This window comes from Buceros rhinoceros, unplaced genomic scaffold (assembly GCF_000710305.1).
Source record: "Buceros rhinoceros silvestris isolate BGI_N320 unplaced genomic scaffold, ASM71030v1 scaffold10570, whole genome shotgun sequence".
In the NCBI taxonomy this organism is placed as follows: Eukaryota; Metazoa; Chordata; class Aves; order Bucerotiformes; family Bucerotidae; genus Buceros; species Buceros rhinoceros.
The window spans coordinates 376-17,288 of record NW_010390216.1 but is presented as its reverse complement, the minus strand read 5'-3'; the positions used below and the strand labels follow the sequence as shown (position 1 = coordinate 17,288).

Genomic DNA, 16,913 nt, shown 5'->3' with positions numbered 1-16,913 from the left:
AGGAATGTATTCAGATCCCTGATTATGACTTCCAAAATTACACTTAAGGCAACAGTCTAATTATCAAAAGCAGTACACAAATTTGTAAAAAAGCAAGAAAAAGTTATTGGCAGAATTCAAATCAGCAGATACAAAAATCAAGATTTTTATTACAATCTTCTCTAAATTGTGCATACAAAGAAGGGTAAAGTTGATGAATGGTCTGGAGAACAAGTCCTGTGAGGACCTGGGGTTTAGCCTGGAGAAAAGCAGTCTCAAAGGAGACCTTATCGCTCTCTACAACTACCTGAAAGGAGGTTGTAGGGAGGCGGAGGTCAGTCTCTTCTCAGGTAACAAGCAATGAGACGAGAGGAAATGGCCTCAAGTTGTGCCAGGGGAGGTTTAGGATGGATATTAGGAAAAATCTCTTCACGGAAAGGATTGTCAAGCGTTGGAACAGGTTGCCCAGGGAAGTGATGGAGTCACCAGACCCAGAGATATTTAGAAGATGTGTAAATGTGGTGCTGAGGACATGGCTTAGTGGTGGACTTGGCAGTGCTGGGTTCGACTCTATGACCTGAAAGGTCTTACCCAACCTAAATAATTCTATGATTCTGTGAAATTTCTGTGAATACCCAGATCTTTTAACTGTTTCTTAATCTCAAGAGCTGCAAGACATGACTTGTACCACTGCCCAAGGCCAGAAGCCTGGAGTTGTTACGCCCTCCTCTTTCCTCCCCTTCAAACTGATTCTGCCAGCTTGCATATACAGCTGAAAGACAACCTGCAAAATATAAGTGTTTACTTGTATTCCACAGACCCCATTTTCTACCTTCTTGCTTTGGTCTGTGACATAAACAGAAATCTCAGCCCTGTTGTATCTCTACTTCATGCAGCATTCTTGTTCATAAGACTAACCACTAAAAAAAATTCCAACTCATCTTTAAACATATTTTAGAAAGAACATAGAGAAGGAACTGACCTGCAAACTACATGCAGAGCACAAAACAAGAAGTCTTTTCAAATACAGGTAAGTTCAAAGACCACTAAACAATTAATTGAAATAGTATTGAAGAAAGAAATGCTTACAAAGAAACTTAGCACCAAGCAGCAAAAAACTCCTCTATAAACCTACTAGCTACTTACCTCCATAAACATAGAAAGCAGAGAGCCCTAATAGAGAACAAAGCAGCTCAGGTTACTAGACTCTTCATTAAAAAAAGGAAACTGAAAGTATGGAAATAGAAATAACTGAAACAAGCAAATATTTAGAACTGCCACGAACGTTGTTATTTTGGTGACATAATACACATTTTTCTGAAAGCACAGCATGAAAACAAGCTTAGTTTTGACCAACGCTTTTTCAGCAACACTAACACACACGTACTGCTGCAGAACTGTGATTCTGCAGAAAGTTGATGAACACCACTAAGCAACACTAGGCAACACACTAGTACACCGAATGAAGAAACCCACGTGTTTATAAACTATTTGCCAAACAGCATCACGAAGCTCTATTTAGGAAGCATACTTGGTAAGTGACTGTGCCTTCTGCTGTAGAAAGTTCTCCCTTTGCATTTTAATGGTATGAACACTTTTCTTGTCCAGGAGCTTAGCAGCTGCTGGCATCTTCTGAATCAGGAAGTTGTCAGCAAACCAGATAATGTTAGCAGTTAATGTGATGGCTGGTACCTGGTGGGGAAGGAGATAGAAATAGAGGGGGGGGGAAAATTATACCAAACAGCAATAAACATAAGTAACTACAATAAACACTGTATGACCATGCAGGCTTCTTATGCCTCTTTTGAAGCATAACACACAATTCAGGTTTTTTCTACATGACTGGTTTTCACAAAGTATTACATTCATGTTAAAAAAAGGTTTCTCCCCTAGAAGTCTACTAAGGACACCACAGACAAAGTTATTACCACTCTCAGTGATTCCAAACAGCGTTAGAGAATTTAATAATTTCTCAATACCATCTGATATGAAAAAGACTAAACAACCTTTGGACTTAGATGTCTTTCAAAATACATGTTTATACCCAAGGTCAAAACCCACAACATTTACTCAGTCCCACAATACTGATAACTCAAATGATTTTTTGTCCTCAGTGCCTCAGTAATTCTGACCCCCTCAAGATTACAAAAAGCAGAAAAATCTAATTCTGCTTTCCAAATTGTTTTGGTAAATTGTGTGTTCTTTCCATTCCCAAGTCTGTGCTATGCAACGAAGAAAGTTATCTACTTCATTACTGAAGATTTTTCCCCCCCTCATAATTACTGACAAAAGAGCAAGCATTCACCTTTTTACAGACATCCAACAATGACTTGTAAAATTTCTTGTCTATGGTCCGAAAAATCTGAAAATGCAGTACGAAGAGGCCACAGATGCCCACATATTTATCTCTCTGGTCAATTTCTGAAGGTTCACCTGCAAAAATACACCTTTTTAAGTCTACTCCCAGACAATCAATACAAACAATTTTAGAAACAGTGACCTTGGCAGAAGAAACACGAGCTTGCATTACCAAGTTTGCCTTCAACATTTGCAAAAGCTGTGCGAAGAATATGAGCAAATTCTTCAGCAAACGTGCTGTTCTTCGAGACTGACACTCCACCATTTACAGAATCAAATTGTTGCTCTATACAGGCCTGAGCAAACAGAAAAAAAAAGCGTAACAATAATGCCGTGAATTTTGGACCTTAAAAGAACATGATTTTGCAAGAGAAGAATACTACAAGAGCCTGAAGTTAGTCTTAAACCTCACAACATACAGATTAACTATACTTAAATTATTTAGCATAATAACAGAAAACATTAAAACCTCTCATACGTAACTCAAAAAAGTTTTCTTCACATTTCTGTTAAGGGGCAATTTTAAAGAAACCACTTGAAGTGCTAAGAAACTAAAATGCATATTTGCATTATTATATTATAATACATTACTAACTATCCATTAACTAAACAAGATTATCATGCAAGTTGCTTGTAGGATGTAGTTCATGAATCTGTAGCATAAAACCCCACACCACTGGCGGCGGTTTAAAAAATAAAATTACCAAAACCCCCACAACAGCCAAAAAAATAAGATACACATTTCGGATTTCCTAAAGAGCTTAGTAAAAATCTTTAATGGCATTGTATTTAAGAATATTTTTCTTGTATTTTTGCTTGGAAGCTGCATTCACAGGACAAGAGGGGAAGCTTCCTGAATGAACATCAGATAAATCCTCCTGATGCCTCAAACATTTAATGAAGCCTTTGTACTAATACACCACTAGAGAAATACAAGATGAAAAATGGACAGCTGGCAGCAATGTCCTTTGAAAGAATAAGCCAAATTGTGCTTAATTATCTATCTACAATTTCCCTTTTGGAGGTTTTTTATACAACAAAACCTTCTTCCCTACGCCCTTTAAGATGTAACAGCAAGAACAAAGCAACAGTCCTGTTCAACTGACTCCACTGTGTCCAGATTCAGCAATGCTATCCTCTGCTCACGCTATGCCACAACATCTGATTTCTGCATCTCAAATACAAAAAGCTATCTTGTTTTAGAAAAGCATGTATGAATGCATTTAAGTTCACTGTATTGAAAAAGTAATAACGTTTCTCATCCACCTGTACACATGCATGTTTCAGGGGTACGCTCCACTGAAGTGGCACGTAATGACAGCTCGTAGCTTGTCTCATAGGCAAGAAATGAGACAAAAATAGATAGAATACACAGTCCTAATGACAAGTCATCTGCATCTCTAATTCCGCAACACAGTAAGCATTAACTGCTACCATTCGAAGCCTGGCACAGTTCTAGCACATGAGAAGAGCAAGGAAGGATCTTTACAATAGAGCCTTTTTTCTTCCTCCCTTGCACAGATGCGAGAGCCAAATTCACACATCACTGTATCCAGAACAAAACAAAAAACCAACGGACAGACAAACCATTCTAAAAAGAGTGTCACTTTAACATAAGTTTCCCCTGACGTACTGGGAAACATTAATTTCATTACCTGAAATATCATTCCCTCAAGTAACTGGCATTCCAGTTTTAACAGCAGCTTTTCAAACGGCTTCAGTTTATCTTCTTGAATTCCAAACTTAGAAGGGTTGTGATGAACAGATTTTAGCAGCCTATAAGGAGTGGAACACATACATATAACACAAAGTACACAAATAGTTTTATCATATCCTGTACTATTTTGATAACAGATTTTAACTGCCCACATCTGTGCCTAGCAGCAACTTCAAAATAAAAAAAAGAACCAAAACCCCCTAGGTCTGTATTTGCCTAAGCCATTTGCATCTGAATAACTCCCATTTATTTATGTTTTCCATGAAACAATTGTTATTCCGCTTATTTAACTACCTTTATAAGTAAAAGTTGAAGCGTCAAAAATTAAGACAGCATTCTTACTTAAATATATATGCCCATCCCCATGATAAGTATGGATAGGGATAGTCTTAGATCAGGTCTGCACAAAATAACATTTCACACTGAGTATATTTTAAGTGATTTTTGTACAAACACAAAGCTATTACTGTGTTTGTCAAGATGCTTACCATGTATTGTAAATGTAACATTCAGCACTTTAAAAACTTTCTGGTGCTGTTAGAAGAACACAAAGGGAGCTTAGCCTATAGATTTGCCCATAAATCGAGATCTATGGGAAACTCTCAGGGCTACCAAAATCCATGCTGCCACAATGATTTTCTTGGAACAAAGACACGCACACCTTCAGAGACGCACCTCTTATACATGGTCCAGTGATCTTTCAGAGTGGCATGATTATCAATTATTTCATCCAGAGTGATTAAAACTGTAAGCAACTCTCCCAGATGCTCATACATCGCCTGTTAAAAAACCGAAAAAGACTGTAGTTATTGAAATGTTTGTTGTCATGTGCAGCCTATAAAATTTCAGTTCCTTTCAATATACTATCAGCCAACAAGACATCAGCTAGAGAGTTAAATCAGAGATTTCATGCTTTGGTAGCTTAAAGATTTAGTATTTCTTGTAGTGACACAAGGCACATTAGTCTGCATTCAGGCACTGCTTTAAGTTCACTGATCTATTCTGACATTGAAGACGGGCTTTTTTAAATTGTCTACATTGCATACAATAAGGGAGCATGCAAACACTTTTCAGCTAAGAAAGCAAGAATGTGACAAATGTGGAAACACCAGCCCTTTCCACACGTAAGCCAGAAAAAGCTGATAAACAAAACATAACCTTTAGAGAGATACCAGATTAAAAGTTGTACTTCAAATTCACATTCTTGCTTCTTTTCTTGGGATTAATGATCAAGACATACATATAGTAAAATAAGCAACAGTGTGCCAAATCATTCCCACCTGAAAATGAACTCCAGACGTCTCTATAATTTTAGGCGCATTCCTGTAAATAAAGTTCACACTTTAATGTTGTTTTAATCATTAGAAAGGAGCATATTTATCAATTCTGTGTCACAGTGTGTTCTTGTTTCTTGAAGTACATTTTTTTCATTAACATAGTAACCTCAGAAAACAAAGTCTCAGAATTTGATTAGAAGTACATGCTATGCAAAATCTGTGTGCTGTGATTAATTTAATATTGCCTTTTTAAATGTATAGCATGTGACTGATTCAAACCACTGATTGCATTCGGTGTACAAGTGTATTGGCAATTCCCAATTCAGTTACACTAACAGCAACTAGCTTTGATACATAAAGCCTTGCAGTTCAAAAGTACAAAAATCACTTAAAATATTTAATCAAGCCATGACCAAGCCACGCATCCGGCCTTGTCCACTCAGCACCATACAGAGTCTACCTCGTGTTGTGCAAGACAAAATTGAAAGCAACAAATAAAACTGAGAAGAACAATGCTATTCTGGGCAGGGGCTGTGCAGGGGATCAAAAGCCCTGAAGTTAAACCCAACAATTCCATTCAGAAGTAAACTCTCCACAGAGTCTTCAGAAGAGCTAAACCAAACAGACCTTACTAGGCTTAAATTCAGGTGTCAAAACCATGGCTGTTCTATGAGTAATGTATACCAAGATCTACACATTTAAAACAGACTGTGGAAGTGATCCGATTTAAGCTTCTGAAGCTCCTGGTATCCTCTGTATGGTCAACAGAAGGAATCTCTGTCTCAGACAGATCAAGGATAAAGAGTAGTAATATCTCTTAATCATAAAGACCAAGTGCCTTTGAAGAATCAATTCTACAAAAAAAAAAATAAAAGTTTTGTATATCACTATATAAAAGCACTGCCTTTTCTGAAAATAAATCCACTTCTGTAACGGCTTACGAAGCCCAAATTTGCACAGCAAAGTACTCTCCATCTCTAGACAACAATATTCCAAAAACAACCATGTCTCAAAACATTTGTATTTTATACATTTAACTGCAAAAACAATATAGCATTTTAGGGCATAATTACTTGTTACTGGTATAGAGAACAGCCAACTGATGCACTACATTCACCACCACTTCATAACATCTGGTAACAAAGCAAGACAGCTCCTGAAATACAAGAAAATAAAATGCATATATCTGTATAGACCATCCTCATACACAATTGTCATTACATCCAAAACACTGAACATAACCACTGAACTTGCAGCTCAGGCTCCAACTATATCCCTAATCCAAGTCAGTGGACAGATCTGTAACAGGATGGAAAACATCCTACTAACAGCTCCGAAGGAGGATCCGGGACTAGAAACTACTGAACACAAGCTTACAGTACAATGTGGTCTATTGATACTATTGGTTCACTTTATCAAAGACATTAAGAAGTGACTTGACAACAGCGTCCAAATACTTTCATAGACGATGTTCCTGATAGCAAAGGCTGTGTCTTTTCCCACTAGATTCAAGAGTCATGCTCTGGTGTTGGCCAAATTCAAATTAGAAATTAAACACAGAAGCCTGTACCTACTGGAAGAGTGGTAAGTCACAGAATACCACTTTCAAAAAAAAAAAAGGCAATGTCTTTAAGAGATATGCTTGACTAAAGCAGAACTTGAGCTCAGTTACACAGTACAAAATGAGTGAGAATAGGTGAACTCTGACCCCATAAAGGACTACCTTAATTTCTATAATGGATTTTAACAAGGTATTCCTCCAGCAATAGCATAAACAAATGTGAGTTTCCCTTAACTGCAATAATATTTGCTCATTAATGCACTCTATAATCCGATGATGTTGAAGTCTACATGTGCTTAGTCTAGCCAGTCAGCAAACAGATGGCTTCATAGGAGAGAGCCAACACTGGTTAACCAGCCAGCCTGCTGTTCCTGCCAGAACACTGGCTTGGCTAACAGCTGAATTCTGTCTTCATCAAAAACAGACCTTATTTGGGCTTCTGCCCTCTATTAGTCACCAGTTTTCACAAAACATAAGTGTCTTTACTCCTTTACTTGTATTGCTCTAACAAACGCAGCTGAAACAAGCCAACAGATTCCGGAGGAATGGATTAATAGGCAACCGAGGTGATGTTTCTTGATGAAGGGGCAGCAGCTGTCATTTTAAAACCTCCAGGAAACAATCCAATTTAACAGCACATGCACATTAGCAGCTACCTAATACAGGCAAGAGCATCATTTTATCAGAGTTCTTAAAATATTCTGTCTTCTGCAGGATCACAAGTACCCAACTAGTGTTCCACGCCATTTTTTAAAAAGTGTTTTGACATAGGGGCTATTACAGCTAGTTAATCAGGAAATCCTGAACTCAGAAGAGCCAAAAAAACAATACATTGACATTCATTCCATGAAAGCAATATTTCAACTGTTTTGCCATCTTAACTCGTAATTTCACACACACCCTTGGTATATGCTTATAACATTGCCCAGAACAGCATTTCCCAGCCTATGGATACAGTCTACTACTGAGTGGATTTAGGGGAAGACAACAGTTGAAAAATTTAGCCAAAGCAACACACACCTGTTAGCATAGCAATCCTCCCTTTGGGGCAACATCCTGCATCTCCCTTCTTTCCAAAGTTGTTCAGCAATCAGCAAGCCATCATAGCATACATACAATGTGAGCTCACAAGCAATACCATTTACTTTTCTCTAGTGCTTACCCTATAAATATATATCATATACCCCATAAACAAATATAAACCTGGTCTACAGAGAGGGCTTGCAATGCACATAGATATCCAGACAGCCAGTCACCCTGAACTTCCACCTGGACAAAACACCCTGGTGGGAGAAAAAAAAATGTCTGGAAAAAACACCAGCGTACAGCATCCCCATTTCAGAACCACTAAAAGGTGTCAAACATCTGCTCAGAGAAACAGAGGCTGAAGGATGAAACTGACAGAAGTTGACATGGCAAAAAGCTCGAAAAATGGGTAAAAAAACCCAAGATATTCCAACAACTAACTGCACTTGGGCATGGCAAAAGAGGTTGAGAAACAACTTCCTATAACATTCAACTTGTTATGACTCTGTAAATGACTACTGCCATGCTACTATACAGGAAGAACAGGAATTTTAACCTTTGTTGAACTAGACTGTTTTAACATTCTGGAAGTTCCCTGTATATTCTTTGCTTCGATGCAAATATTTCATTACGAGCAATATTGCATAAAAATAGAAATATGTGGGAACAGGACAGTCCCTTGAGCTATAGTAAGACAAAAATATTTCACAGTCTGAAACCCAAGCGCACAGGAAATCCTCAGAAGAAATACAGATCCTGTTTTCATGCAAAGGACTCTGATAACAATCCAGCTGTATAAGAAATGAGTGTTCTTTCCTGAAAGTTTGAGTGAGACACAGCATCATTTAGAAAAGATGTATAAACAGTTTATCTATTCCCAATGCTCAATGAAAACTAAAACCTACTAATCAAACCATAAAAATAGACATGTAACTTTACCATTAAATGAAACAACCTTGATTTATCTTCTTACTGAGATTTTCTTAAGCAAATTCTAGTTTGAGCAACAATTACACAAACTGTAATTCTGTCTCTCATTAGACTTCCAGAGTTCTAGACAAGTATAAAAAAACCAAAAAAATGTGTGAAACAACATCTGGTTGTGACAGGTCTGCAGACAAAACATAATAACCTATCAAATAATTGCAATGCCTTGCAGCAGGATGCAAGCAGGATACTTCAGACTGTTAAATCCGCTTTGCAAGTAAAATTAAGTTTATAATTGCTGTCAAAACTATCAAAACATACTCTACCTGCAAGAAAGAAACAAATCTTCCCATCTGTATTTGGCAATCTCCTTCCACCATGCTGGAATCTGTGGCTTGAAAGACAAACACTTGTCACCACTTTCAAAAGTCTGTGTTATACCTGTTAAATGAACATTCAAGCTTGCCCCCCATGCCATTTGCTTGTCATACAAGTGGAGCACACCATTATAAGCATACTGATAAAGCTTTAAAAACTTTTTATTTTTCTTCCCTAAGCTGGACTTATTTTTGAAGTTTCTTTCCCTTAAAAAAATCACACTGTTTATAAGTTAGACACAATGCAAAAAAACCATCTCCATCATCTGAAAGAAAATGGATACAAAACGTCATTCCTTAAAGGCATATGTATTATGTCACTTCATGTAAATGTTTCAATTTTTAAAAGTTTGTATGAAAGCATTAGGTATTTATATTGCAAGGAACACCCACTGCTAATTATTTACTGAAGGAATATACTACATGATTAATCAGAAGAAAAAGCTGTGTAGAAAATAAATTTCATGAAGAAATTGCATGCTTTTTCCTACACAGCATCCTGCACAAAAAAATCAACTCACCACCATGGCTTCAAAGCATTACCTGTATGACAAAGTACACTAACAGGATACTATGAAATATGATAGCTACATCAACAATGCCAAATTGTTTCAGTCAGCTGAAACAGATGTAATACAACCTCACAAAATATGGTATTTTTAATGTGATGACAGATTAACGCTCTAGACTCGAGATTTTTTTTATTGAGTCAATCTGAGCAAAAACAGCTTACTGTTGCAAGTTCACCTGGCTAAGAAATGCAGGTCTTTTTGCTTCACAAAATAGGTACTTCTAGAACAGTCACCAGAGACTGAAGGAGTCTACATACTTCTGTAAGCTGCTGAACAAGATTCTATATATTGCACGCCACCCCTTTACTCTGTTTAGCACATTTCCCAAAAAAACCCTATCCAACTAACTATTTAAAGTTCCTAGACTAGCCCTAGCCACTCCAAGGTCAAGATGGAAAAAAAAAAAAAGTTTCTTTACACAGACTGAAAAGGCCAACATAGTACTTGTTTAATATTTCAATCACCCTTGAGCCAGTAACTTTGCCACCTGTTCTAAGTAAGCAAGGTTGCTGTTGTCAAAGCAGATGCTACAAGGAAGGATGTGGAAGTGGAGTACAGAATTTCTACATCCCTACCTAACCCACAGAAGGCTGACCTCAGTTCCTGCCATTCTCAAGCATTCCCTGCAAAACACCCATGAGGAACAAACTGCTGCTGTAATATGTTAATCTGCAACAGTGACTTTTTTCATGCTAGAGACATGGAAAAGTTTTCAGGGATTCCTTAATATCATTTTGGCAGCATATCACTTTCTTTTAAGATATTTAAAACCACGTCTGATAAGAAACAAGAATCTGCTAACAAAAAAACAAAACAAACCACACCCTAACAACACAAGCCACACTTTTTCATGTTCCTCTACTGAACCACAACAGTCATCTTACACAGAATGACAAACAGTCCCTAGCTCAAAGATTTCACTTTCCCCAATACTTCTGTCATAGTCAAGGCTTTTAAAAAGCCCTTTTACAAGACTATTATGAAAAGGCCTTTCCTTTCTCTCAGTTTCTGAAGATGACAAAGTTAGGCAATGTATCTCTAAATCATGTCATTAATACATTCAGTCCTCAGGACCAAGATCTGTGCTTATTCCCAGATTAGCCTTCTTTAAGGTGGAAGCTTAAGAGCAATCCTTCAGAGGGGTTATCAGTTGAACTCCAACACAAAAAGTAGCTTTCACCTAAAGCAGGGTCTCACAACATGTCAATTGTGAGAAATGACTTACCATCACTTACGTCCCTGTATTATGTATTATGTCATGGTCTAAACAGCAGTATGAATACTATTTCCTGCACTTGAAGGGCAGGTGACATTCACACACTGCGACTTCTCTTGGAACAACCCTGACTGTGCAACTAAAGCAGGCAGGACTTGGTCCAAGCTCTTTATTAATGGTTTCATTGCTTTATTACAATCAAGTTACAGATTTATTGTTTCACTGCAACCAATGTAAAAATCTAGTCCCAACAATAAATAAGCTGATTTAGGATATGTTTTCAATGCCATACTTTGAAAAATAGCTGCTACAGCATACAAGCTGTGTGTTATACATTTAATAGGACCTCAAAGGGACATTCATCCTACCTCTCACATAAATAAGGCTGCAACAAATCTTCCTGTTAATGTAACAGTACTTACTGCAGGTAACAGGGCTTTACAGGTTATCTTAAGCTAACGCAGCACAGTCACAAGACACTAACGTATATCACTGTAACCTCAAAGCGTGCTATTTGGTGTTCCTCAGTCAAAGATAGAGAGGAAGCATGTATCCATATCATAAAATTACACTTATTGTAGCATTTCACGTAACCTGAAGCAATAACGTAAAACCACAAACTTTTGCAGTAAAGGGAGCTACTTACCTCCTTCTCCATAAAACAAGAGGCCATTATAAAATTTAGCTTCTGCCTAACAACAAAAGCAGAAATTTGTTTTTTAATAAATAGGATATATGCAATCATGCTACAAAAATTTAGACATATCTTGTTTCTTTACTGCTACATATCATCTTGCCAATCTGCAAACATTTTCATCAATAGCAATAAAAGACAGATGAATTTACCTCATATTTTAACTTCTTGATTTCACAGCAAAGAGCAGCATACACAGTTATTACTTTGTTTAGAACCTAGACTCAAAGAGGGGGGGGAAAAAAAACATACAGATTACATATAAATTCACCTTTAAAGGGCTTGGTTTTAGTTAGAATAACTCTACTGTTTTTCTTCTCTTAAGCAAAAGCCACTTACTTTGTTTTCTGTCTTTATGAGCTCCAGTAGTGAGGACTGTTCATATGGCAAAAGCTAAAATTATAAAAACCCAAAACAAACAAAAAGAAACATAAAAACCAACAAACAAAAAACTTTAGAAAATATTGATCAAAAAGACATTTATTCAACTAGGTCAGTTTTTTTTTCATCCCCCCTCAGTTTAATCTCAAATAGAGTCACTAATAAGAGAGCAATAATTGCATTATTACTGGCAACCTACACTGCAGGAACTCTTCACATTTACATAAAAATACTCTTCCTTTCACTCCAGGCAGAAAGGCAAATAACTAGGTATACTATATAGTGTTTACAACGATTTACAAAACTCAGAAAGCAAAAACATGGTCATTATAGAAAACATTGGAAAAACTAAGCTCAGAAAACCTAAAACGTGAAATATTGAATCCCAAACACAGGAAACAGAATGCATAATATGTATCTGCATGCAGGCACTAATATTTTGTACTGAAGTCAGCAATGATAATTGTCTAGCTCATACACATGCAGCACAGTGATGACCCTACACATAATTTATTCAAATTATTCGGACAGATGATTGCTTGAGAGTGCATCTTCAGCACAGACAAGCTCCATATGGTAACAAAAGCGCTTTTAAATTATGTCTGCAAATTCAGTGAAGAGAAAAAAATAATGCTCCACAGAGCAGAGAAGGACAGAAAACACTATACCAAGGCCACTACATCAAAACACAACCGTAAATTCACGCACAGTTTGCTCTGCAGTTATACAACTACTAGGAAGCAATTCTGGAACCCCAACCCCCAGACAAAAACACCAACACCCACAGGGAAGCAATTTGCTGGAATTAGCCTTTCCAACACATGAAGAACTATAAATTCATTTAAATTCCATGGGTATCCAAGACTGGAAAGAAATAATATGAAAACTATCTTCTCTTATGACATGCACCAATTTTATTAATTACTTGATAATTAAAATAGCATTGGTTAGGTTTCTCAAACACAAAAGTCAAGAGCACAAATGCCATTGAGCTTTTACTTCTCAGGTTTTAAAGAGAAGGAGAGAAATAGTTGCAATGCGTATTAAATATATAAAGACCTTTAATGCAATGGGATCAAGACTGAAGTCCCAAACATCTCCAATAGAGTCATCCAAAGCATCTTCAATTCTCTTCAGCTGAGATGTATAATCCTCAAGAAATTTTCCGTAATTCTTCAACTGCACTTCAGCGTGAATTTCTGAGAATTGATAACATTTGTACAGTTTTATAGACTGTTCAGTAAACTGCAATATAAATAATTTCATTTAAAAATATTTAATCTGTTACTATTTAGGTCCAGTACTGTATTCCTCATTTTGCTGCAACATGTTTCCTTGATACAACCACATCTTTAATACAAAGTTTTACTTGTTTAAAAACAATCTTACAACTTAAGTGTCAGTTTAAAGGAAATCCAAATACTCCTTAAAGAATATCTAACACCTAAGCAGTTTGCAGAAAAATATTATTTAAATTTACATATAAAATCTTCACAAACCTAATAATAACATCAAGATGCTGAGCAAAGAAACAACTGTAGAAATTGAAACACAGCAGGTGATTCTAGCTATCAGCTGAACCAGGATATATGCAGTTGTATTAGAACTGAGACAATGGGCCTAATCATTTAGGTCTGAGTAGCAGCTGCATTAATAGCAATCCTCCTTCCACTCTCTCTCTGATACCTCTCAGTAAGTTATTTGGGTATTACGCAGGAATTTCATGGCTTTTAATCATTCCCCCTATCTGCAAATTCACCATCTTTAAGCGGAACTTTTCTTCTGCTGAGAAGCTGGACACTGAAATGCACAGCTGTCCTGTTACTGTTAGGGGCAAGTAGGTTCCAAAGAGAACATTCAGCTCATCGAACACCAGCAGTAGTGGTATTAATTAGCAAAGTAAGTCTAAAGACAATTGATGCACAAAAGTTTCATTCCCTCTGTCCTGATCTTTTTTCTTCCCACATTATGACACTCACCCCTGCTACCCACTAACTTAGTGGCATAATCCGAACTGTGGAGTGAATGATTGCAGCTCAAGGCCTCTATGCTCTGTAAGAAAGTATAATCCTTTTTCATGTGAAGACCAAAGTGTCTAATAATAGGGAAGACAACAAATCTAATAGCTTGTGATCTTCTGCTATTTGTGGAAAATAGGATTATCTTAAAAAATTTAGAGGACATAAGTCAGCTGAACAGTTGAACTTTTCCTAAACAAGAAATCAGCTCTCACATAGCTTTATAGGTGCTCTTTTCACATTTCAGCAAGTAGGTTGCTCTGGAAAGTTAAGTGTTATAATCTTTTATACTGCACATTTAACCTCTTACTCATCCACATTGCCAATAACTGAGCCAAAGGGTAGTTGATGGCTACTCCAGAGGGAGAGCACTGCTGAATCAAATTATCGCTTACACACTTTTTGGAGAGAGAAAATACTTGACTGAGACACTGCACCAGGCGTAAGGAGAGGAATAAGGACAAATTAATATGGAAAAGATGAGAAGGACTAGGACAGAAAGGTTGAGAATGTGAAGGAGAAATGACTGCAGTGAAGTCCTGAACTAATTCTAAACTACTAGTTTGAAGCCAGAAGCAATGCCAACCATAAGAGCACATGCACTGCAAAGTCTATCCAAGAAACACAGTAAGTTCTCCCACACTATGTTCTGCAATGGTGCCATTGCACCTGCAGCCTAGACAGTGCACAGGCACTGTCAAAATGAGACTTAATTTCATGTAAACAGGTAAGAAGCAAGCGAAGAAACATCACTATCAGCAGCATGCACTCCAGACACTGATGTGATACAACTCAAGGGTTTCATCACATTATTCTATTCTAACTCATCTCATCTTTCAGGTTCCTTCCAGCGCATCTTCTGGAAGCTGTGCTGCAGAAAACCAGCAGAACACTGATGGATGCAAAGCCCTGCAGAACAGAGTTTAACTAGCCACCATGTCAGCTTCAGTACTTCACTGCTAGAAAATCTGGAATACAGAGACTTATTATTATAGAGGTGTGCTGCGGTATTCCCCCAATCTGTTCCCCTCCCTTCAAGGTAAAGGCAAACAAAGAGCAGATAAACTGACAGAGCTATTGGAGCTTATAGGAAAAACAGAAAAAGCTTCCAAGTCATAGAGGAGTAGGAAATTGGCCCTGCTGTTCAAATCAATTCCCTACAAAACAGGCAGCACTTCTCAAACAAAATTTCACACTAGCACTCTGCTTGAGACCCACAAACCAACACTTTTCCAGCAGCCAAATGTTGGATTTGAACTACGCTATAGCTTAACGTAAGTATTTGGAAAAAAGTTGTATCAGTTAACTATTGACAGCCATCAATTTGCCACCTTGCACTGATCACATATAAAATAAGAGACAGGTGTGAATAATTTCCCCCTATTTTAGGGAGAAATGAAATTATTTTAGAGAGTGAAAGCTATTAGCTAGCCAGAGATAAGCAAGGTTAAACTGATAAAAAGTGACATGGAGATAGGGAAAGCTTTTTAAGATGCAGAAAATGTTTCCTAAATAAACTGGATTACACGGAGAAAGAAAAACAAATCACAGAAAGTAGATAATTTCTTTTTCTTCAGAAGAGCAGACATACTTCATTAAGATATAATCTGTTTACAATGCAGTTTGATTTAGTTTCTCCTCAGGTGATAAAACAAAAGCATTAGAACTGGAACAGTGTTAGAGATCTACTTAGCAGCAGATCTCCCAACTTAACCTTATCAGCTTCCATAAAATCAGCAATATCAATATTCAATGGACTTATTTCCCCAGCAGGATTTGCAAGTGCTGTGTCCATAAATATCTAGGACAGGGATGCAATAAGCCAGACTTACTTAGTATCCTGTGTCCTCAGTGTAGGACATTACAAAAGGTTAGTGATATAAGTATAAACTGAAAGCAGACAATAGCAACAGAAAACGTTTTTCAAGACACGGGGTTTTGCTTTGGCTTTTCTCTAAGAGAACGTTGCGTGCTGTTCTCAACAGAAGATCAGCCTGTTTGTTCACCCTCAAGATGGTGGTAATGGAGCATATTATGTCATGTAGAGTTCTCCCAGATGCACATAATGTCACAGTCAAGTGAGTGGATAACTGGCATTTTGAGTAAGAGCTACATTTTCTATTCCGCAGCTACAGAACTCGGCTCAGGACAGCTTCAGTTTCTAATGAAATCCAGATTAAATGAATGTGGCACAAACAGAATCATCCCTTGGGATAACATTAAATGTGAAACAGTTGGTTTACAAGTGACATTTTCACAGCAACACTCAGTGTAATTAATTTGGCACAGTTCAATTTACAGTGTGTACTACAGTGTAAAAACCATACATGTTCCTTGTTTAGAAAGTAGGTCACCTCCACAGGCTGAGAAAAACGTGGATTTTGACAGGCACACAAACCCCTGTCAAAGACTTAAGCATCACAAGGTATTATTTAATTATTTTTTAAAGGTTAAACTGCAAGCGACCGCCCAACTCCATGCCAGAAAGCCTTTACCAGCAGAAGCTGCATACAACTAACTTATCTCGATAGGACTCCTCCAGCTAACCGAGGAAACAACTGCAAAGATTCGTGAGCCACGAGATATTATAGGGAAGGAAAGAAACCCCATCCCCACGACAAGCATCTGCTCCTCCTGTCCGGTCCATGCAAGAAAAGAAAGTCACGCAACCCTGCCTGCCCCCTTCCTGCTACACTGTGGGCACTGGAGAGGAATCCCCAGCGGGGGTCAAGGATGAAGGGTTGGAAAAGCCACTCTCGCACTCCAAACAACCCCTGACAACTGCGGAGAAGTCACGGCCACAGGCCCCC

General features: G+C 37.6%; 1 protein-coding gene across 1 annotated transcript in view; it reads right to left on the bottom strand.

Annotated features, from left to right (window-relative positions):
* KIAA1033 (KIAA1033 ortholog) overlaps positions 1 to 16,713 on the bottom strand; it is a 36,260-nt gene extending 19,547 nt beyond the window's left edge. The window contains exons 1-13 of the mRNA XM_010136965.1: positions 16,623 to 16,713; positions 13,145 to 13,284; positions 12,044 to 12,097; positions 11,857 to 11,922; positions 11,657 to 11,702; positions 9,172 to 9,239; positions 6,405 to 6,487; positions 5,335 to 5,377; positions 4,730 to 4,833; positions 3,993 to 4,113; positions 2,510 to 2,633; positions 2,285 to 2,412; positions 1,511 to 1,671 (exon numbers count right to left, since the gene is read on the bottom strand). Of these exons, the coding sequence (XP_010135267.1) occupies positions 1,511 to 1,671; positions 2,285 to 2,412; positions 2,510 to 2,633; positions 3,993 to 4,113; positions 4,730 to 4,833; positions 5,335 to 5,377; positions 6,405 to 6,487; positions 9,172 to 9,239; positions 11,657 to 11,702; positions 11,857 to 11,922; positions 12,044 to 12,097; positions 13,145 to 13,284; positions 16,623 to 16,713 (1,229 nt within the window). The remainder of the gene's footprint in view (positions 1 to 1,510; positions 1,672 to 2,284; positions 2,413 to 2,509; positions 2,634 to 3,992; positions 4,114 to 4,729; positions 4,834 to 5,334; positions 5,378 to 6,404; positions 6,488 to 9,171; positions 9,240 to 11,656; positions 11,703 to 11,856; positions 11,923 to 12,043; positions 12,098 to 13,144; positions 13,285 to 16,622) is intronic.
* Between the last annotated feature and the right edge of the window lie 200 nt (positions 16,714 to 16,913).